The sequence below is a fragment of the Scyliorhinus canicula genome, chromosome 4 (assembly GCF_902713615.1).
Source record: "Scyliorhinus canicula chromosome 4, sScyCan1.1, whole genome shotgun sequence".
NCBI classification, from domain to species: Eukaryota; Metazoa; Chordata; class Chondrichthyes; order Carcharhiniformes; family Scyliorhinidae; genus Scyliorhinus; species Scyliorhinus canicula.
Window position 1 is genome coordinate 90,690,324 of NC_052149.1, and position 22,971 is coordinate 90,713,294.

Sequence of the window (22,971 nt, forward strand, 5' to 3'; positions counted from 1 at the left end):
TGTCTTTGGTTCATAGTAGTCTTTCCACCTCTCTCTAGTCTATCCTGTGCCAGTCTTTCTATTTGACAATAATTTCCATCAATTTTTAAGCCATCCATCATTGATATTCTCTTCCCTCCTCTTCCTCTAAAATCATTCCTCCATAGCTTCTCTTAATGGTCCATCTCCTCCAAGATGTTCCCTGTCCGGTGTCTCTGCCATTTTCTCATTAGGTTCAGCAAATTTCTTTGTTTGTTCTCTCTCCTTGGCATTTCATCATTTGTTACATTTTCTGTCCAGTTAATCCTTTCCTTTCTCCTCCACACACATTCAAAGCTATTTCGCCAGTTGGTCTTCTTTATCTATAAGCTCTGAGTCTCACATCCAGACGAAACAACACTTCAAATCAACCTCTTTACAAGTTGCGTCTTGAGTTGTTTCTTCAGCTTTCCAGTTAAATATTGTCTAATTCTGGCTATTTCGTCATTCCCGTCTAGTCCCAACCCCAGGAAACATTACAAGTGGGCAGTTAAAGCAGGCTGCAAAGTTCTGGGACTTAGCTGATGGGCCAATGTCATACTGAGGCACTGCTGCTTGTCCCTGTGCTGTTTCCAAACCATACTTTAAATTTGCATCTATCACATCTGTTCCGGCTGAGAGATCGCATTACACCAATTTGTGAAGAACTGGGAGTTGTCTCACTGGGGAGCTGTCCCTTACAAACATTTGCCTAAACAGATTAACTTGTCATTTGATGTAAGAGCTTCTCTCAGAGACCTCTGCGCTCCTCCAATCCTGACCTCCGTCGGTGGTGCCATTCTCTCAGCTGCTGACCGTAGCTCTGCAACTTTCCTTTAAACCCTTTCCCCTCTCCATCTCTTGCTCCTCCTTTAAAATACTCTTTAGAACAGATTTCTTTGGCCAAGCTCCTTGTCACCAGCCCTAAAATATGTGTCACATTTTGTCACACAATGCTCCTCTGAAGTTCCTTGGGATGTTTGATATTAAGGGGGCTGTATAAATGCAAACTGTTAATGTTTGTGAAACTTTGTTGGCTTCTCAGTTTGCCTGCATGACAACAAGGGCCACATGTCAAAAATAAACTCTTGGCTGTGAAGTTTCCCGAGGTGACAAAGGTTGTTTTATAAAGGCAAAATGTTTACTTGCTACATTACCTGTCCGACTATCGTAACTGGAGCCTTGGATGCTGCTGCAGTTTGCACCAGATGCAAGTACAGAGATGCTGTATATTTGGCTGCAGTGAAGGTCTGGGATTAGACAGTGTGTTTCTGATGTGGTACAGGCGGCTGTGTGTCCATCACTCCCCTCTGCTGTTGCAGTGTACGACACTGTGAGATTACTCGGCTCCCATGTTACAAAGGCAGTGACAGTGTCAATATCAGCTTGTATGTTCTGAGGGGGGCATGGTACTTTTGGGAGAAGGAAAGAAAATGAGAATTAATTAGTGATACATGTTAACCTATATGGAATGCTGGAATTACCAAAGAGCGTGTGACCAAGCTCAGGAATGAGCACAGAAACTCATCCTAGATAACGTGTACTAACGCTCCTTTGACACAATCGAACAACTGAATGTGTTCCCTTGTTGGCTTGACTAGAAAACTCTTGAATCCCATCTCCCACCATCATTATTTCTTGCCATAACTACACAAATATAAAAATGTGATGGAATTTACAAATAAGGCATAGAATGAATAGACTGAGGCAACACAATCCCCTACTTTACACAACTCATAGATAGTATGTAAATGATTGAAAATATAAGGCATTCAACCTGACAACATAGGGGCCGGGATTCTCAGACCCGGTGCCAAGTCGGAGAATCCCGGAGGGGGGAGGGGTGGGGTGTGGGGGGGGGGGGGGGGGGGGGGGGGAGAACCAGCTTTCCCATTCTCTGGGCGACTGCGGGATCGCCGCCATGGCGGTCGAGGGCCGTTGACAGCGACCCCCCCCCCCGGCGATTCTCCGGGCCCCAACGGGCCGAGTGGCCGCCGTGTCCTGCAGGCGTGGGTTACTCAGGCCCCACACGGCGGGACCTGGAAGGAGAGTGGGCGCGTGCCGTCCTGGAGGGGGGGAGGGATCTGACCCGGGCAGACCCACGGTGGCCTGGCCCGCGATGGGGGCCTACAGATCGGCCGGCGGGCTGGTTCTGTGGGGGCCTACTTTACTCCACGCCGGGCCCCTGTAGGGCTCCGCCATAGTGACCGGGGGTTGGCACAGACATACGCCGGCTGTTCCACACATGCGCGGAAATACGCCGGCCGTTCTGCGCATGCGCGAACTCACGCGGGCCCTTCCGCGCTGGTTGGAGCTGTGGGACCACTCCGGCACCAACCTAGCCCCTAGGAAGGGGAGAATGCCTCACATTGGGGGGTCTTTGACCCTGGAGTGGTTGGCGCCGGTTTTCACACTGGTGTGAGGATATAGACCCATTATTAGAGAATCCCGCACCATCCCCGGACACAGTACAATGCAGCCATCCCTTCATTTCTATTCTGCAAATCAAGAAGATTGCACTTTCTGATATATTGTAATTATTTGTATGCTGATATGATGATCCTTCTTATTTTATGATAATTCATGATTTGGCATATGACTATGATTTCTTGTTTTATTTGTCATCCTCACAATTCAGCACATTCAACCATCATGGTTTTCCAATAATCCAATTTCCTATCTACCTAATTCAGACTGAAAATGGTGAGATTTGAGCTCCCTGCTTCGGATATCTAGTTCAATAACATAGTCCAGAGGTTTTAAACTGGTAGTGCTCATAATCTAGCATATAGGCTATTGTAGCTTGCCATTCCTCCTTCTGTACCAGCAGATCGGCTGCTGCATGGATATTTGGGTTATCATTCATAGATGCTTTATCGGTGTTTGTCCATTCGCACCCTCTTTTTTTCTTGCTTGCCAGTAAAGGGTAGCAAAAACATTTGAGGAAGGTTATTCCAGCTTTTACATGCTAAAAAGAAACCCTTTTGAAATTAAACTATTGGATTTATAATTTATTTACTGAGGAAATTATTGATTTGCAGGTTAGGGGGACTGGCCATGCTAAATTGTCCCTTAGTGTCCAAAGATGTGCAGGTTAAGTGGGGTTACGAAGATAGGGCGGGGAATGAGACTAAGTAGGGTGCTCTTTCAGAGGTTCGGTTCAGACTGGGTGGACTGAATGGCCCCTTTCTGCACACAGGGACCTGTGTGGATTCAGTGTGGTGATATGGAACTCACATTTGAAGAGATCACACCGAGAATTCAACATGAACAGTAATTCATAATTGAGCCTTTTGTTTACAGATTTCTGAAGGGGCTGTTATAGCAGAGGGAAAGAAAGGGAAAATTTCTTCTTTTTACAAAGAGAACCTTCTGACATAAATGCAGTGCGTTAAAGCTGGTGTGTTAAAGCTGGTGTGTTAAAGCTGGTAGATGGTTAGAAATCCAGGCACCTGAACATTTAAACTCAGAGCTCACAACAAAACTTGCTACTGTAAGTGCAAAAATTTCCTAAATGTCAGGAATTTCTTTAGAAATGTTACCTGTTTCAGTTTCAAAAGTGGAAGTGTTTACGCTCTGACAATGACCATCCATTGCTTTGACAGTGATCAAATATGTCTGACTGCAGTGTAGGTCCGTGAATTCACAGCTTGTCTCTGTTGTATTACACAGTGTCACATGTCCATCTTGTCCTTCTCCTGTTGCAATGTACCACAGAGCTCCATCACTCTCCTCCCATGTCACTGTCGTACTCTTGGTGACGCAGTTTAAGCTGGTGTCAGTAAATTGGGGTGCACATGGAGCTGTAAAATACAGAAACACATGAGAGGACAAGAAATATCTACAATTCAAAACATTTACAATCAGAAGGCTGGAATTTTCCTGCCTCTTGGAGGTGATCCCAAATGCTGGATGGGTTACATAGAACATAGAACATACAGTGCAGAAGGAGGCCATTCAGCCCATCGAGTCTGCACCGGCCCACTTAAGCCCTCACTTCCACCCTATCTCCGTAACCCAATAACCCCTCCTAAACTTTTTGGACACTAAGGGCAATTTAGCATGGCCAATCCATCTAACCTGCACGTCTTTGGACTGTGGGAGGAAACAGGAGCACCCGAAGGAAACTCACGCAGACACGGGGAGAAAGTGCAGACTCCGCACAGACAGTGACCCAGCGGGGAATCGAACCTGGTTTGAAGCGCTTTGAAGCCACAGTGCTTTCCACTTGTGCTACCGTGCTGCCCCAACACAGACATGGGCCAGCAGGGGAAGTCACCACCCCCTTCACAGTGGTGGGTAACCAATCCAGACAACTATGTCCCCATTTAGGAGCCATTTTCCTACACTAATGAAAAGCTCCTCACGTCAACTGTCCTCCTGCCAGCCCTCCCATCCCACTGCAGACAATGGTTTGGCGGGAGGTCAAATAGCCTTCAGAGTCCAACGTCGCTCTGATAGCAATGCTGAAAGAACCACAGCCATGGCCAAGGTCATCCTTGAGCTGGTCACCAACTGCTCACGGCCTTCTTTGTTATTGTACCATCAGACTTTAATGAGCGCCTCAAAATGGAGCACTCACTTGCTGCCTCATCAGAGTCCACCTTTCCCAGTAGGCTGCCAACCCGCCAGACCCTCTGCTTGGGCCTCTTGCATCTCTGTTCCACATACTGTCCTTAACATGTCACCCTGCAATGGGTGCTTGAAATGGAAGATTCTGGCCCAAGTCACTGTAATTTATTCTTCTGAATAATAATTTACTTTTATATTGCCTTTCACTAAATAAAATGCTCTATTTGATAGCACTTACTGCAATAGTTACTAGAGAAAATACTGGCCCTTTTCAAAAGAGGAAGACTCTCTTTTGGAAGTCAATGGCTTAGTTTCATGTATACGCGGTGCTGGTTTCATTGAGAATTCCATTAAAATCTCTCAACTCATCCTTGTGTCGAACAATCAAGTCACTCTTTCACCATTCAGCATTTACAATTTAATAACTTAACTTATGTTTCTATGGTTAGACTTTCAGCAGTTGTATTTACATTATTTATCCGCATTCATACTAAATTACACCTAAAATGTAGCAGTGAAAATGGGTCAAATATCTGCCAGTGACACCCACCTTGCTGACTGTCCATTCCTGTCATGAATTTATATACTCTATGTTTTTTGACTATTTAGATTGAAAATTAGTGTATGCTACTCGAGTGAAGCATTTTATGCAATACATAGATATATAGAAGATAGGAGGAGGTGGAGGCCTTTTGGCCCTTCGAGCCTGCTCCGCCATCCATCATGATCATGGCTGATCATCCAACTCAATAGCCTAATCCTGCTTTCTCCCCATAGCCTTCAGTCCCATTCTGCCCAAGTGCTATATCCAGCCGCCTCTTGAATATATACAAAGTTTTAGCATCAACTACTTCCTGTGGCAATGAATTCCACAGGCCCGACACTCTTTGTGTGAAGAAGCGTCTCCTTATCTCTGTCCAAAATGGTTTACCCTGACTCCTCAGGCTATGACCCCTGGGGCTGGATTCTCTGACACCCCCCCCCCGGGGCCGGGTCAGAGAATTGCCAGGGGCTGGCGTGAATCCCGCCCCCTCCAGCCGCCAAATTCTCCGGCACCGGATATTTGGCGGGGGTGGGAATCGCGCCCCCCGCCCCCCCCGCCCCCCCCCCGGCGATTCTCCGGCCCGCGATGGGCCGAAGTCCCTCTGCTGTTCTGCCGGTCCCTCCGCCATGAATTAAACAAGGTATTTACGGGGGGACCAGGCGTTGCGGGCGGGCTCCGCGGTCCTGGGGGAGGGGGGGGTGCGGGGCGATCTGCCCCCGGGGGGTGCCCCCACGATGGCATGGCCCGCGATCGGGGCCCACCGATCCGCGGGCGGGCCTGTGCCGTGGAGGCACTCTTTACCTTCCGCGTCAGGCATCAGCCTCCGCGATGGCCGATGCGGAGATGACCCCCCCCCCCCTGCGCATGCGTGAGGATGACATCAGCAGCCGCTGACGCTCCCGCGCATGTGCGAACTTTGGCTGGCCGGCGGAGTCCCTTTGGCCCCGGCTGGCGTGGCGCCAAAGGCCTTTCCCGCCGGCCGGCAGCGCGCCAATCAATCCGGCGCGGGCGTTGCCCCTAAAGGTGAGAGCTTGGCGTCTAAAGGTGCGGAGGATTCCACGCCTTTGGGGCGGCCTGATGCCGGAGTGGTTTACGCCACTCCATCCCGCTGGGACCCCCCGCCCCGCTGGGTAGGGGAGAATCCAGACCCAGGTTCTGGAACATCTATCATTGGTAACATTTTCCCTGCATCTATCCTGTCTAGTCCTGTTAGAATTTTCTAAGTCTCTATGAGATCCCCCCCTCATTGTTCTGAACTCCAGCGAGAACAATCCTAACCTAGTCAATCTCTCCTCATATGAAAGTCCCGCCATCCCTGGAATCAGTCTGGTAAACCTTCACTGCACTCCCTCGAGAGCAAGAACATCCTTCCTCAGAGAAGGAGACCAAAACTGCACACAATACTCCAAGAGTGGCCTCACCAAGGCCCTGTACAATTGCAGCAACATCCCTGCTTCGATACTCGAAACTTTTTGCAATGAAGGCTAACATACCATTAGCCTGCTTTACCGCCTGCTGCATCTGCATGCTTACCTTCAGCAAATGGTGCAGAAGGACACCCAGGTTCCACTGTACACTCCCCTCTCCCAATTTACAACCATTCAGGTAGTAATCTGCCTTCCTGTTTTTGCTTCCAAAATGAATAACCTCACACTTATCCAAATTATACAGCATCTGCCATTGGTTTGCCCACTCGCCCAACCTGTCCAGATCCTGCTGTAGGATCTCTGCATCCTCGTCACAATTCACCCTCCCACCTAATTTGATATCATCTGCAAACTTTGTGATGTTACATTTTGTTCCTTTATCCAAATCATTAATATATATTGTGAATAGCTGAGGTCCCAGCACCGAGCCCTGTGGTACCCCACTGGTTACTGCCTGCCAATTTGAAAAGGACCCATTAATCCCTACTCTTTGTTTCCTCTCTGCCAGCCAGTTTTCTATCCATCTCAATACATTTCCCCCAATCCCATGTGCTTTAATTTTGCACAATAATCTCTTCTGCGGGACTCTGTCAAAGGCCTTCTGAAAGTCCAAATATACCACATCGACTGGCTCCCCCTTGTTGACTGTACTGGTTACCTCTTCAAAGAATTCCAACAGATTTGTCGAGCATGATTTTCCCTTCATAAATCCATGCTGACTCTGTCTGATCCTGCCATTGCTTTCTAAATGTTCCACTATAAAGTCCTTGATAATGGATTCAAGCATTTTCCCCACTACTGATGTTAGGCTTACTGGTCTATAATTCCCTGCTTTCTCTCTACCTCCCTTTTTGAATATCTGAGTGACGTGAGCTACCCTCCAATCTGCCGGCACAGTTCCAGAGTCTATAGAATCCCGGAAGATGACCACCAATGCAGTTACTATTTCCAGAGCCACCTCCTTAAGCACTCTGGGATGCAGATTCTCAGGCTCTGGGGATTTATCTGCCTTCAATCCCATCAGTTTTCCCAGCACCATTTCTCTACTAATGTTGATCCACCTCAGTTCTTCCCTCTTACTAAACCTTTCATTCTCCAACATTTCTGGGATCTGATTTGTGTCCTCATTTGTGAAGACAGAACCAAAGTATGTATTCAATTGATCAGCCATTTCTTTGTCCCTTATTATGCATTCCCCTGTTTCTGTCTGTAGTGGGCCTACTTTACCAATCTCTTTTTCTTCACATATCTGTAGAAACTTAGTGTCAGTCTTTATGTTCCCTACAAGCTTCCTTTCGTACTGTACTTTCCCTTTCTTAATCAATCCCTTCGTCCTTCTTTGCTGAATTCTGAACTGCTCCCACTCCTCAGACCTATTATTTTTCTTGGCCAATCTGTATGCTTCTTCCTCGGATCGGATGCTATTTTTAATTTCCTTTGTAAGCCAAGGAGTGGCCCTCTTACCCCTTTGCTTTTGTGCCAGACAGGAATGAACAGTTGCTGTAGTTCCTCCATGCGTTCCTTGAATGTTTGCCAGTGTCTATCCACTGTCATCCCTTTACGTAACTCTCCCTAATCTATCAAGGCCAACTCACGCCTTATATCCTCATAGTTCCCTTTATTAAGATTCAGCACCCTAGTCTCCGAATCAACCACTTCACTCTCCAGTTTGATAAAAATTTTTATCATGTTATGGTTGCTCATCCCCAAGGGGTCTTGTACAGCCACATTGGCAATAGTTCCCTTCTCATTACACAGTACCCAGTCTAAGATGGCCTGCTCTCTAGTTGGTTCCTCCACATATTGGTCAAGAAACCCATCCCGTTATACACTCCAGGAATTCCTCCTCTACAGCATTGTGGCTAATTTGATTTGCCCAATCTATGTGAAGATTAAAATCACCCATGAGCGCCGATATTCCCTTATTACATGCATCACTAATTTCTTGTTTAATGCCATTCCCAACCTCACCAGTGCAGTTTGGGGTCTATTTATGACACCCACTAATGTTTTTTTGTCCCTTGATATTTCTCAACTCTACCCATACAGATTCCACATTAGAACATAGAACAGTACAGCACAGAACAGGCCCTTCGGCCCTCGATGTTGTGCCGAGCCATGATCACCCTACTCAAACCCACATATCCACCCTATACCCGTAACCCAATAACCCCCCCCTTAACCTTACTTTTTTTTTTAGGACACTACGGGCAACTTAGCATGGCCAATCCACCTAACCCGCACATCTTTGGACTGTGGGAGGAAACCGGAGCACCCGGAGGAAACCCACGCACACACGGGGAGGACGTGCAGACTCCGCACAGACAGTGACCCAGCCGGGAATCGAACCTGGGACCCTGGAGCTGTGAAGCATTTATGCTAACCGCCATGCTACCGTGCTGCCCACTGACATTGTCAGAGCTAATATCCTTTCTCATTACAATGTAATGCAAAATACCAAATTTTGCCAATTCTAACACGTACCCCAATTCCTGATCGGCAGGTAAATTCCTTGTTCCAATGGAGTGTTTTGGGATATTTACAAATTAGAAGATTATACTTAAGTGACATTTTCACCGGAAAGCAGTTGTACCAGTTCTGAAGTAACCAATTCCATACAAAACTTACCAGTGCTGAAGTCAGATATTGAGCTTTGTGAAGTGTCACATACATTGTCCAGGGCTGTCAGTGTTAAATTATACATCTGCCCACAGTGTAGGTTGGATATTTGACACTGTGTGTTGACTGTATCACATGATACAGCGTGTCCATCACTTCCCTCTGCTGATGCAGAGTATGACATTGCACCGTTAGTGTGGGTCCAGGACACAGCGGCATCGTTTGTGTTACAATCCAGCTGGACCCCGAGATTCTGTGGGATGCACGAAGCTGAAAAGAATGAAAAAACCAGATGAACAGCAGTTGACCAGCAGCTGCTTAATGTTTGGTAGAGTTGTTGTTTTAGCTAAAATCTTCACACAGAAATTAGTGATGTGGGAAAATCCACTTCTCTTTAGTTACCTGTTTTCTTTGTGATGGAAGCACTTTCAGCTGTGTCACATGAATCATCGTGTGCGCGAACCGTGATGGTGTAGGTTTCTCCACAGTGCAGCTCAGTGATATCACACAATGTTTCATTAGCGCTGCATTGTTGCACATTGCTCCCTTCCGCAGTGGCAATGTATGATATTGCACCTTGACTTAACTCCCATGAGACGGACATATATCCAGCATCACAGTTCATGAGAGCATCAACATTCTGTGGGACACATGGTACTGCAAAAAGAAAATTCATCAACATTCCCTCATGGAAAAATACTGAGCTGCGTAACTGTCTATAAAATACACAAACCTCAGTGTTCCAAACAATCCATAATAACAATTTTTGTCTCTCTGGGTGGTTTTGGTTGGGCAATTTAAGGGGTGCATCTGTTAGTAGTTTTCTGTGGTGGACGGTGCCTGGGGATACCCAGAACCCGAATTTTAAAACTTGCAAATTTCAAAAATATTGAATTAACCAACTGTCATCCCCCATGTTCAGAACAAACGTTATGCAGAAGAACCTCATCAAACAGAAAGCACTCCAAAGGGTCAGGGTGATTGGTCTGGGGGCAGGGAGGGGAGTAAGGAATAAGAAGGGAGGTATGGAATGGAGGATTGCGTTGGCATTGGAATTGAAAGGGGTGAGATGTGGATCATTCGAGGGTGATGAAAAGAATGGGATGGGTATGGCAGGAGAGGAATGGAATGATGTGGGATGGGGTTTGAAGATGTACTGTTGCATTGAAGGAACTACTTCCATTGTGACTGTTTTGTGGTTTGAAATACAGGGGGAATGTCAACAACCAAATTATTCTGACTAGAATGATTGGGGGCGGGAGGAAGTGACATGGGGGATGGTACGGAATGAGTGACATGTGGAAGGGGGCATCATGGAGGAATGGCGTGAGAGGGGAAAAACATGGGAAGTACGGAATACCGATGGAATGGGGGATGGGGATGATGTGAGAGGAGAAGGATGGATATGGATGATGATTTTAAAAATCACTGTTGTAATAAAGTAAGTAATTGCCCCGCAAATGTTTTGTAGGCCTCTTCCAGCGAGTACTTTATTTTTGAATTTTTAATTCTAAATTCTTGTCTAGAATTACCTGTTTTCACTGTGACTGCAGAGCTCTGTGAGCTGTTACACTGCATGCGGATTGCCTGCACAGTTATATAGTAGCTCAGTCCACAATACACATCTGAGATCACACATTCTGTGTCTGTTGCATTGCATGAGGCCCAATGACCACTGTTTCCTTGGGCTGTTACAAGGTAGGACTCTGTGCCGTTACTGGGATCCCAAAACACTGACACATTGTTACTTTCACAGTCCATGTGAGCGACCACATTCTGTGGGATACAAGGCACTGTCGGAGGAGAAAACACAGAATGAAATACTTAAACCATTGTACATTTAATGTTACCTATGAATTTCTTGAAAAGTTACACATTACCAAGATTTACAACTGATGTAGGAAAACATGATAGCTAATTTGTGCAATCCCAGGACAATTTGCTTATCGTGGTGTTTGGGAGATATATGTTGGCAGGGTAGCTCATAACACTCTCCTGTAATGGCCTTTCCACTCTTTTGCTGAATACAATGATGTAAGTGGCAATGGAAGGAATATTCAACTCAACTAATTCAGTTGGATAGTCAATCAGTCTGTGAATCCTTCCAGTACGTCATATTATTGCCCAAGGGAAACAATATAGTAAGAGAACGACATCCGGCTCTCAACTCACCACTGAAAAACGTCAACACCTTCAACAAACACAAAAGAAATCAAACAAGGAAGCCCCACAAAATGAAAGAATGGATCAAGGCACTCCTTCTCATGTATCCTGGTTCCCAGATGTTTGTAAGGTAGAGGCACCAGTCGCTTGTATGTACTGAGTACCTGATGATTTTATGAGCTGAAATGTACTATGCAGTAATCATGAGAGGCAATTTGATCAATATTGGGTTGGTTTGATTGCTGGATAGATGAGTTTGCAACTAAGATTAACCGTAGAAATGATCAATATACAAGATATGAAAACGTTTTTATTAATATACAGTTTGATCATATCACTTGGGCTTCTAAATGTTTCTGTTTTTTGGTGACTATGTTCTGTATATATTCATTAAAACACAACCAAAGTTTTCACCTGCTTGAATTTCAAAAGCTGGACTTGGTAAACTGGAACAATTCTCATCCATTGCGAATATAGTTATATTGTACATCTGACCACATGGAAGGTCCACGATCTCACAGTTTTCCTCCGTTGCATTGCATGAATATCTGTCTCCTTCCATTCCTTCTGCTATTGCGATGTAGTTCACTGCACCGTCACTCAGCTCCCACAATACTGACACCGTGTGTGTTGTACACTCCAAATAAGCACTTACAATCCGGGGGCTACAAGGGGCTGAGATACCAGAGAAACAAGGTGGGTAAGAGAACGGCTTTTTCTTTGATTCTACAATGTGAATATACCAGTAGCATGTGAAAAGTTTAAAAGAACATGGAAAAGAGTTTTGTGCAGGAATAGTGAAACACTGTAAAGTATTATCTTTGATTACTCAGTGAAAAAGGTGACACCTAATTTGTAAACCAGAGGTCACTTCACTACATTCCCTGGATTACACTATTGTTTATTCAAGAAATATAAACAATGTTAACTATTGTTAGTCTAAAGTCAATTGGGCAATAACTATTAGAATCCATGGGACTTCCGGTGATGGCAGGTGGGAGGCAGCCGCACACTGGAGGGCTCCTGCTTGGGAATAGAAATTTTGGAGTTTTAACGCCCAGTTCCGGGGGCAACGGAGGCTGAAAAGGCTGTAAGAAGGCAGAGGGAGGAGAAATGTCCAAGTTTGGGAGAAAAACGGCTGTGAAAAAAGGAGGTTAACAAAAGTCCGCCGGTGAGTGAAAAAATCAGCGCAGGAACTGTAAGGAAGGCGGAGGCTGGGGTACCAGGGGAGGCCGCATCGCTCACAGCAGAAGAAATGACCAAGGTGATGGCTGTGGAACTTGAAAAACAGTTCACAAAGCACATGGAAATGATGAGGAAGGAGATGGGGGCGGTATTGAAAGTGCTGGTGGAGGAGGCGATTGCCCCGGTGAGGGCGGCGGTATCGAGCGCAGCGGCGGAGATGCGGGAGCAAGGTGAGACACTGAAGGAAATGGAAGAGGAATTATTGCAGCACAGTGATCAACTCACCTCGATGGAGAAGGAGTCGGGGGGTGATAGAGACCAACAAGGGTCTGTGAGCCAAAATGGAAGACCTGGAAAACAGATCCAGGCAACAGAATCTGAGGATTGTGGGTCTGCCCGAAGGTGTGGAAGGCCCGAGGCCGACGGAGTATTTTTCCACGATGTTGGCGAAGCTATTGGGGGAGGGTGTCGATCCCTCCCGATATGAACTGGATTGGGCTCATCGGTCATGGAGGCCGGTACCAAAGACGAGTGAGCCGCCAAGAGTAGTAACCGTGTGTTTCCGTAGGTATAGTGTGAAGGAGAAGGTCCTGTGCTGGGCAAAGCAGAAGCGGGAGGTGCAGTGGGCTGGAGCTGGTATATGCATAGACCAGGACTTTACGGGGGAGCTGGCGAGGAGCCGGGCTGCCTTCAGCCGGGTGAAGAAGGCACTGGACATCAGCAAGGTACAGTGTGGCATTGTATATCCAGCTAAGTTGAGGGTGACCTACAAATCCAAGGACTTTTATTTTGGGACAGCGGAAGCAGCGGAGGAGTTTGTGAAGGCAGAAGGACTGTGGCAGAATTGAGAAATGTTGTACCGATGTAGCCTCATGTAACTTTATTTTTTCACTGCGTGTTGGTGTATGTACTAAATGAGTCAACGCTGTATATATTTGAACAAGGGAAGAGATGAGACTTTCAGTTGCAATGATGGTTCTTTGGAGCTTGGGTGTGTATGCGGGGGTTGTGTGCTAAAGGGGATTTCTTGGTTTTCCTGGGTCCGGGCAAAGGGGAAGGAGACCCGGCGGGGGCCTCCACGCTTGCTGGTTTAAGCCGGCCAGTGAACGGGAGTGAGGTGGGGTGAGGGGCTGCGGTTATCGAAGCCTGGTAGAACAGGTTTAGGTGAATCTAGCCGGGGGGAAAAGTTGGGGGAAGGAACCGAGGTTGGGGGGAGGAGTTTACAAGAGGAATTGGAGGGGAGGAGTCTGGGGGGGGGGGGGGGGGGGTGTGTCTACAATTCTCGGGTGTCATTCATGGTACTCTTTCGGGGATTGGATGGCATTGAATATTAGGGGAGGGGGCGGTTGGGGGGGGTGGACCATATATGTCAATGGTGACTGTCATTATATCCCTCATGGATATAATGAGATGCAGACAGGCAGTGATTGACACACAGGATAACCAATGAACACACACGACACAGAACAACCAATCACCAGACAGGACACTACCACTATAAAGCACACGAGGCATTAAGACTCTGCCTCTTCTGACTGGATACAGCTACAGAGATAGTTAGAGTGCACAAGGCCATGAGCACCTTCTCCATGTGACAGAGAGCTAGTCTGGTCAAGCTAGTCTTAGGTTATCAGTTAGGTTAATAGAGTGTAAACCCACAGCAGATTATGTACAGCAACAAGCAAGTTCAATAAAACAGTGTTGGACCATCTCCTGTGTCGGAAGCCTGATTCGAGTCTCACTGCATCCAGTTGCAGTCGATGTTAGACCAACTCAGATAACACATCAGTGACCATCGGCGATTCCTGGTTCCTTTTTCTTTTTTCTTTTTTTTTCCACCTTGGGAGGGTTTGTTTTATTTGGTGCTTATATTGTCAGGTGGGCCGTTGTTTGGGTTGGTGGGAGGTTGGGATCGTTGTTGTTAATAAGGGGATTGACTTTGTATTCGTTACCGTTTAGTGCTTGTTGGTGGGGTGTAACTTTCGAAGAAAATGTGAAAATGGAGAATAAAAATATTTTAAAAAAACTATTGGAATCCATTAATGGAGATAGAATTAGTGAGCATTTAGAAATAATAAGTTAATCAAAGACCACTATCGTGGATTTGTTAAAGGCAAGTCATATTTGATGGTTTTAACAGCTAGTGATAGGAAATTTAATGCTTGTAGAGTGTGTAGAGTTTTGGAAAGTGCTCAATAATGTGTCCCTCAAGAGGTTAGTAAAAGATTTTCATAATAATATAATAATAGTTTTTATTGTCAGCAGTAGGCTTACATTAACACTGCAATGAAGTTACTGTAAAAATACCCTAATCGCCACATTACGGCACCTGTTCAGGTACACTGAGGGAGAATTCACAATGTTTGATTCACCTAACAAGTGTATCTTTTGGGACTGGTGGGAGGCAACCGGAGCACCCGGAGCACCCGGTGGAAACCCTGGGACCCTGGTGCTATGAAGCAACAGTGCTAACAACTATGCGACCGTGCCGCCTATATATGGGTCGGATTTTTCGTTTGGGAGACTAAGCCCCCACGCCGGTGTGAAAACTGTGGCGTTTTACACCAGGAAGTCTGGCGCAAAATGACCACCGATTCCCTGCTCCAGGGGAGGGGGAGGGGGGAGGGGTGCTAGCAGCCAGGCAGCGTAGAGCTCCCAACTCTGGCTGCCGATATGGCACGGAGCATTGCCGGGTCAGTGACTGCGCATTTTTATAGTCTTTTTCAGTAGGAACAAATATACTGTTGTACAAATCAGGCAATGTATGAATAAGATGCCTGTAATTTAGAATACCCAATTCATTTTTTCCAATTAAGGGGCAATTTAGCTTGTTCAATCCACCTACCCTGCACATCTTTGGGTTGTGGGGGCGAAACCCATGCAAACACGAGGAGAATGTGCCAACTCCACACGGACAGTGACCCAGAGCCGGGATCGAACCTGGGACATCGGCGCCGTGAGACTGCTGTGCTAACCACTGCGCCACCGTGCTGCCCTGCACCTTGCTTCATGGCGGACGTAGACCGTAGACCCAGCCTGCAAAATTAGTCCCCCCCTTCGGCCGGCTCGCGCGCCCTGGACCCACCCCCCATAGTACTCCCAGCTCCGAATAATGCCCCCCCTGCCCGGGGATTGGCCTTCCCCCGGCTGTGGCAGCGTTGGACTGAGTCCTGCTACATAAGTCAATAAAGTAAGGAGTTACCTGTTTGGACTTCAACCATTGAACTCTGAGATTGGTTGCATGTGCTGTCAGATGCTGTGACATACACAGAATATAACTGGCCACAGAGTAACTCGGGTGTTCGACATGATGTTTCTGATGTGCTGCATGATGTGATGTCCCCATCAGGTCCTTCAGCAAAGGCAGTGTACAACAATGCACCTCTGCTGTCGTCCCATGATACCAAAGCTGTATTTAGGTTACAATCCAGTCTTACTTGTACATTCTGTGGATCGCAAGGGACTGAAAATAAGATTGAAAGTTAAAATTGCTGGACGTTGACAGAATAAAACTATCAATGTAACCTCAATTTCCTAAGAAGTCAGTAATAACATTGGAGCTTGTGGTTCTATAAACACTGGAAAGCAGATGGAAAATGAAAGCATACAGAACATTATTACATACAGTAAACACCATAAATGTAGATCTGCATTAATTCTGTGAGGGTGGCACTGTCAGGGTGCCCAGGTGGCAGTGCCAATGTCCCAGGCTGATAGTGCCATGGTGCCCAGGTGCCAGAGGAAGTGCCAGGGAATCACCCTGCCCAGTGCCCAACCACCCTGGGATCTCCAATGGCTTGCGAGAATCCCCCTCCCGCAGCTGCCATTATGCCTGGTCCACATTTGTGTTTCCCAAACTGAGGTCCACAGAACCTGGGGGTCTGGAGGGGCCCTCCAGGGGGTCTGTAGCAGCTCTCCAGGGGATCTCTAGGAACCCTCCAGGGGGTCTGTAGCGGCTCTCCAGGGGGTCTCTAGGAACCCTCCAGGGGGTGTAGGGGCCCTCCAGGGGGTCTCTAGGAACCCTCCAGGGGGTCTGTAGCGGCTCTCCAGGGGGTCTCTAGTTACCCTCCAGGGGGTGTAGGGGCCCTCCAGGGGGTGTAGGGGCCCTCCAGGGCGTCTCTAGGAACCCTCCAGGGAGTGTAGGGGCCCTCCAGGGGGTCTCTAGGAACCCTCCAGGGGGTGTAGGGGCCCTCCAGGGGGTCTCTAGGAACCCTCCAGGGGGTGTAGGGGCCCTCCAGGGGGTCTGTGGCTAGATGGGCACATTTGAAAAATTTGAAAATTGCTGCAGAGCTGCTTGTCCAATCAGAAGCTAGCTGGCTTCTGGAGAATTAAACCTCTGATTCTACAGCAGAATGATGGGAAGACAGGGGGCGCAATTCAGTTGCCTCATCATGCCCGATTTGAGAGTCGTGATGTGGCCTTTCAATCTCACGAGTGGCCTGGATTGAGATTTGTGATGCCCGAAATGTCTCGCGAGATTCAACGGAAACTTGTGAGGCGTCACAATCTGGATCTCGCTGGGTGAGATCCAGGCGGGCATATTTAGTTCACCCAGGGCCCGGGATTCATTGGCCACACCTGGGTGACCTCACCAAGGTGCTGTTTAGTACTGGCCCAGACAAATGTGGACCAGACGTAACGGCACCTGGGGATGGGGCCTCCCAAGCCATTTGAGACCCCCGGGTGGTTGGGCACTGGGCAGGGTGGCACACTGGCACTGCCTCCTGAGCACCCTAACAGTGCAACCTTGACACTGCCAGAGTGCCTAGGTGCCACTGCTGGGCTGCCAGGGTGCCAGGCCGGCAATACCAAGGTGCCCAGGTGCAAGGTTTCCCATGCCAGGGGTTGGGCCTTGCCATTAGGAGATGGGATGAGGGGTGGATCAAGATCCCCGGAAGTGGTAAGTTGGGTGAAGTGGGGGAGTCCAGAAACCATGGTGCAAAAAAACACCCCGCCAAATACGCACAAAACAGCACCAAAATTGTTCCATTGAATTGGGTCCAGGGTCTCAGGTATAATTCGAAGCAGGCGCCAGAGCATTTGGGGGGGGGGGGGGCCTTCATTCCAGGCCTTCGAGTGGAGAAAATTTGGGTTAATAAATGCCAACCAGCAAGGATGGGCGGCACGATAGCACAGTGGTTAGCACAGTTGCTTCATAGCTCCAGGGTCCCAGGTTTGATTCCTGGCTTTGGTCTCTGTCTGTGCGGAGTCGCATATTCTCCCCGTGTCTGCGTGGGTTTCCTCCGGGTGCTCCGGTTTCCTCCCACAGCCCAAAGATGTGCAGGTTTGGTGGATAGGCCATCAAAATTGCCCTTTGGTGGAATGGGGTTGCTAGGTTACAGGGATTCGGTGGAGGTGTGGGCTTAAGTGGGGCGCTCTTTCCAAGAGCCGGTGCAGTCTTGATTGGCCGAATGGCCTCCTTCTGCACTGTAAATTCTATGGCCGGGATTCTCCGAGGCCGCCCGGTTTGGAGAATTGGTGGGGGGCGCGAGAATCCCGCCACGCAGCTCCGACGCCGGTCCGCCTACTCTCTGGCGACCGGAGAATCAACGCCAATCATGACCGCACATTTGGCGCTGTGCCGGTTGGGGGCCGCCAAAATAGGCCCCGCGGCATGTCTCCCGCGTGATGGGCCGAACTCCTGCCGGCGTGGTTCAGACCTGGTACCATCTGGTGGGAGCCCGGACCCATGGCAGATGTGGACGTCTTGGTGGGGGGGGTGGGAGTATCTGACTCCGCGGGTGGCATCCATGGGGTCCAGTCCCACGATCGGGGGGCTTCCAATCAGTGGGCAGCCGCGATCTGGAGGGGGCCTACCTCCTGCCCGCTATTCGGTCGGCAACATGTTTCTCCGCGTCGGCGCGGAGTCGGCAACCACGTGAATGCGCCGGCATGGAGACGGCCGTGGCACGCCTGCGTAGACCTGCGCCGGCCGTGTAGGGCCGGCTTTCGGCGCCGGAGCAGCGCGCAGCACTCCGGCGCTGTTCTAGCCCCCGAAGAAGAGAATTACTGGGCCTGGAGGCCCGTTGATGCCGGCGTTACTCGCGCCAGTTTTGACACCGGCATCAACACTTGACCGCGATATCGGTGAATCCCGGCCTACAATTCTGTGATTTGCTAAAGGCTAATTGAGCCTGACAAACCTGATTGAGTTATTTGGTGAAATGCTGGAGAGTGTTTGTGAGGTGGTGTGGGTTATATATAGATGGACTTTCAAAAGGTGTTGGTGAAGTATCACATAATGGGCAAAACTCTGTTTGGGAGACGGGCTGGATTCTCCATTTCAGCGGCTAAGTGCCGGCTTAAACTGAGAATTTGTGGGCGTAATACGACGCCAAAATCAGTGCCGAATGCGCACTGATTCCGGGACCGGTGAGGGGCTCGCAGTGATGCCGGATGAAACTCCCGGCTCCCTTGCTGAAAACGGCCGGAGAATGACCACGTACATGGCTGCACATGCGCAGTGATGACCTACAGCGGTCGCGCCATACAACATGGGCCAGCCATGCGCGGACCCGACCTGCCATCCGCGACCCCACAGGCCACTCCCTGGCCACCCCCCACAAGTCCCCTCAGTCCCCCCGGAATCCCCTATGGCTAGTGGCGCCAGGTTCTCAACCGCTCAAACCACAAGTTAACCGCGCGGTCGGAAATTCAGCCCATTGAGGACTGAGCAATATGGGAGGGCCTGCGGATGATGTGCCAACACCGTTACAACGGCATGCGGTGCGCAACACAATTCCACCACTTCCGAGGGGGCGGAGCATGGCTGACCGGCGTCAAACCAGCACTGCCCCGATTTGGGCGTCGGAGTGGATTCTCCACCCGATCACTGATTACGATCTCAGTGTCAGGCAACGGAGAATCCCACCCTTAGTTCTCCCGCCAGAGCTGAATGGCACCTCAGCACCTCATTTGTGCTCACACTGGGAGGGAACATTAGGAAGCTGTTCCCAATCCTTGCCCCCCTGAAAAGAGACCCCATTAGGAAGCCCCCCCCCCCCAGAAAAGAGACCCCTGTCAGGAAGCCACTCAGAAGGGAGACCCCGTCAGGAAGTCCCCCAGAAGAGAGACTCCTGTCAGGAAGCTTTCCAAACACCTCCCTTAATGGTTGTGTGGTTTTGAAGTGGTCAGCTAGAAATTGACAGCAATTAATTCTGTTTGAAGTGGTCCAGGAGCTGTCAATAAAATCTGGATGTTTCTAAACATTGCAGTTAGAGCACTTCAGAGTTACTCTACTATGAAGGTAGATGATTGGAAAAATGCTGACAACTGGGTGTGTGTGGAAGGTGTCAATCACAGCCTCGTAAAATCAATATCAAAGAGAAATGAAAGAATAGCTTACAGATCAAAGATCTGAGAGGGTTTAAACATAGCTGACTGGTTTTCTCTTTCCTGGAATGGGCAGGTGCTACTTCCTGTGACTGAGCCAGTAGGTGTATTGCCCCGGTGAATGTTAAAAAAGTTATCTTTTTCACTGCCTCTGTTTGGACTGCTCTTTACCTTCCTGTCAGAGGTCTTTCTTCGGGGAGGGGGGGGGGGTCTTCTTATTTAGGGGGTCTCTATGTGGGGGTCCCTTTATTTAGCGGTCTCTGTGGGGTTCTTTTTATTTAAGGGTCTCTGGGGGGGGGTCCTTATTTCGGGGGTCTCTGGGGGTTCCTTATTTAGGGGGTCGCTGGGGGGGTCTCTTCATTGAGGGGGTCTGGTGGGAGTGCGGTGGGGTGGGGGGTTCTGTAAGGGGTGTGGTGGGCAGCTCTTGCATTGTGGGGGATGGATGGCCCTCGATAGACTTTGGAGGCAACTCCCTTAAAGAATTACCCCCTTGGCCCAACCGTGAGGCCCACCACCTCAGGACCACGTTCGTCAAGACCAGTAGTGATCCTCGCCCACATGATTCCCGGCCCAGAGGATGGAGAATCACGTGGGCCCAGAGACTATAGTGTCCGACCCACTAGGTTAATGACTGGGAGTTAGTTATTCAGAGCATAATTTCAAAGTTGCCAATGATACAAACTGAGAAATGTGATAAAGAGTGAGGATGACAAGACTTCAGGAAAATGTTGGAAGAAATGGGGTGACATGAAATGAAATGAAATGAAAATCGCTTCAATGAAGTTACTGTGAAAAGCCCCTAATCGCCACATTCCGGCGCCTGTCCGGGGAGGCTGGTACGGGAATCGAGCCGTGCTGCTGGCCTGCTTGGTCTGCTTTAAAAGCCCAGTGAGCTAAACCAGCCCCAATATGGCCGATGCAAAGTGATGCATTTTGGAAGGAAGAATACGGAGAAGCAATATAAACTAAATGGTACAATTTTACAGAGGGTGGAGGACCAGAGTATTCACATACAAAAATCTTTGAAAGTAGTACGATATGGCTGATAAGAAAAAAACAAAGGGCGCAATGTAACTAAATGGGAACAAAGTCCCAGAGTAGGCGGGTTTAGCTGCGTGTTTCCCAGTGCTTGTAGTGGCTAAACCCCAGCTTCTATCAGCTATGTTGCGCTGCGGCACGCTGCTTTTCAGGCCCAACCTGGCCATTTAATCGTGCCCAAATAGTCTCCAGGACTTTAGAAATAGAAGCACAGAAGACAAAAGCAAGAAAGACAAAGCATCTTTATAAATCACTGGTTACCCTCAGTTGGAGTATTGCATCTATTTCTGAGTGCAACATTTTAGGAAGGATATGAAGGCCTTGGAGACAAGAATTTACAGAAGGAAATGGCAAATGGGTCCATAGAACTGCTCTGCCATTCAATATTATCATGGCTAATTGAGTGTGGCCTGAAGGCTGTCGGCCCAACATTGGGAATGATACCCAGCGTCAACCTATTAGTGAATGATGCTGCTCCATTCTGTAGAATCTTTTGCAACTCTAAACATGGCTCCCGTTGGATCGGTCAAAACATTTTAGATCGAAGAGGGTGTAAAATCAAAATGCTAACTCTCAATAGTCAGACCAAAGACATAAACAGAAACTCTGATGAGGATACAATAGTGTGAGGTCTACAGTTTCACCTGCACCATGCACAGAGACCCATTTAATAGGAGCATATTAACAAGACAATAATTCACTAATTTTAGTACTGCCTGTAGAAAGTAAAACTTCATTTGTTAAGATGTCACAAAATGTTTTATGGAAATGAGCAATACCTGCATGTATATTCACCATTGCACTCTGAGCACTTTTGCAGATGTTGTCTGTTGCTACAACAGAGATTGTATAATATTCACCGCACTCCAGGTGTGGGATTTGAGCCTTTGTATCGCTGGTGTTGAATGAAGCTGTGACTCTTTGACTATCTCGAGCGGTTACAGTGTATAACTTTGCTCCATCCGTGACATCCCACGAGAAGGATACTGCATTCGAATCACAGTTCAGCTCAGCTTTCAGATTCTCTGGAATGCATGGTGCTGTTTAGAAAATACAAATTAATATCAATCCTCTCTCTCTGCCCTGTAAGCATGCAGAATAAATAAATGTAAGAGCATTTCCATGCTAGATTTCAGGGTTAATAGCTTTACCAGTTTGGATCTGGGTTGAAGTGCTTGAAAAGCCAGTCCGGCTGTAACTGAGTGTTGTTACAGTTATGTTATAGGTCTGTCCACAGTGTAAATCCAGCATTTCATGCCGTGTCTCTGTTGTGTTGTGAGAGTGTGTATGTCCATCACTGCCTTCTGCAGTTACATCATATAATATCGCTCCATCAGTCCGTTCCCATGATGCTACCACTCTATTCGAATTACAATCCACGTTCACAATGATTTCATCTGGAGCACACGGTGCTGTGGAACAGACATTAATAAAAACATTAATATCCATATGTGAGAAATACCTTTGGAAAAATCATCTTTGTCAACATCACACAGAACTTAACTAACCCAAATAAAGCAGTAATAATTATACTCTACAGTGTGATTAAATCTAGATGTTGTGTATTCTGGCCACAAATTTCAGTTTAAGATTTTGGGTCACTATGGTCTGAATATACTTTGAACATCAAGTTTACAAGTATTTTCTCTGAATGTTAAATATTTGTATCAACGATGTCAGGTGGGCATAGAATAATGCAGATCCCCAAATTGCTCGCTTCTTGCTGATAGGCACACAGTGAGGGAAAGTTGCTGAAATGTGAGCTGAATGGGGATGAAATCAGTGGATATGGGGTTGCATTCCTGCCATTGTGTACAGGAGCATCCTGGAACCCCACTGGAGATAGCAGCTCCAGGGCAGCAGGCAGGCCCTGTGTTGTTTGTTTAGCATGGCAGGATGGTGGTTCCGTGTCCCCTTGTCACTCCGGTTACAGGAGTCTGTGGTGATATTTTAAAATGTGCTAGGTGGCTTCCGGTGGTGACATGTAGAACGAGGTCGCACTTAAGGTAGCTCCCACTAGACTCCTTAGTTTTTGGTCCTTTTCACCCGATTCTCAGGGATAATTCATGGACAGATTCATCCCATTTGAGAACC

The 22,971-nt window shown here is 48.0% G+C and overlaps 1 protein-coding gene across 1 annotated transcript in view; it reads right to left on the bottom strand.

Moving 5' to 3' along the window:
• The window catches only part of LOC119964794, a 192,099-nt gene that overhangs the window by 22,980 nt on the left and 146,148 nt on the right, over positions 1-22,971 (bottom strand). Inside the window, exons 34-42 of the mRNA XM_038794788.1 lie at positions 22,029-22,289; positions 21,657-21,917; positions 15,710-15,970; positions 11,737-11,997; positions 10,692-10,952; positions 9,562-9,816; positions 9,169-9,429; positions 3,540-3,800; positions 1,155-1,409 (exon numbers count right to left, since the gene is read on the bottom strand). Coding sequence (XP_038650716.1) covers positions 1,155-1,409; positions 3,540-3,800; positions 9,169-9,429; positions 9,562-9,816; positions 10,692-10,952; positions 11,737-11,997; positions 15,710-15,970; positions 21,657-21,917; positions 22,029-22,289 — 2,337 coding nt within the window. The remainder of the gene's footprint in view (positions 1-1,154; positions 1,410-3,539; positions 3,801-9,168; positions 9,430-9,561; positions 9,817-10,691; positions 10,953-11,736; positions 11,998-15,709; positions 15,971-21,656; positions 21,918-22,028; positions 22,290-22,971) is intronic.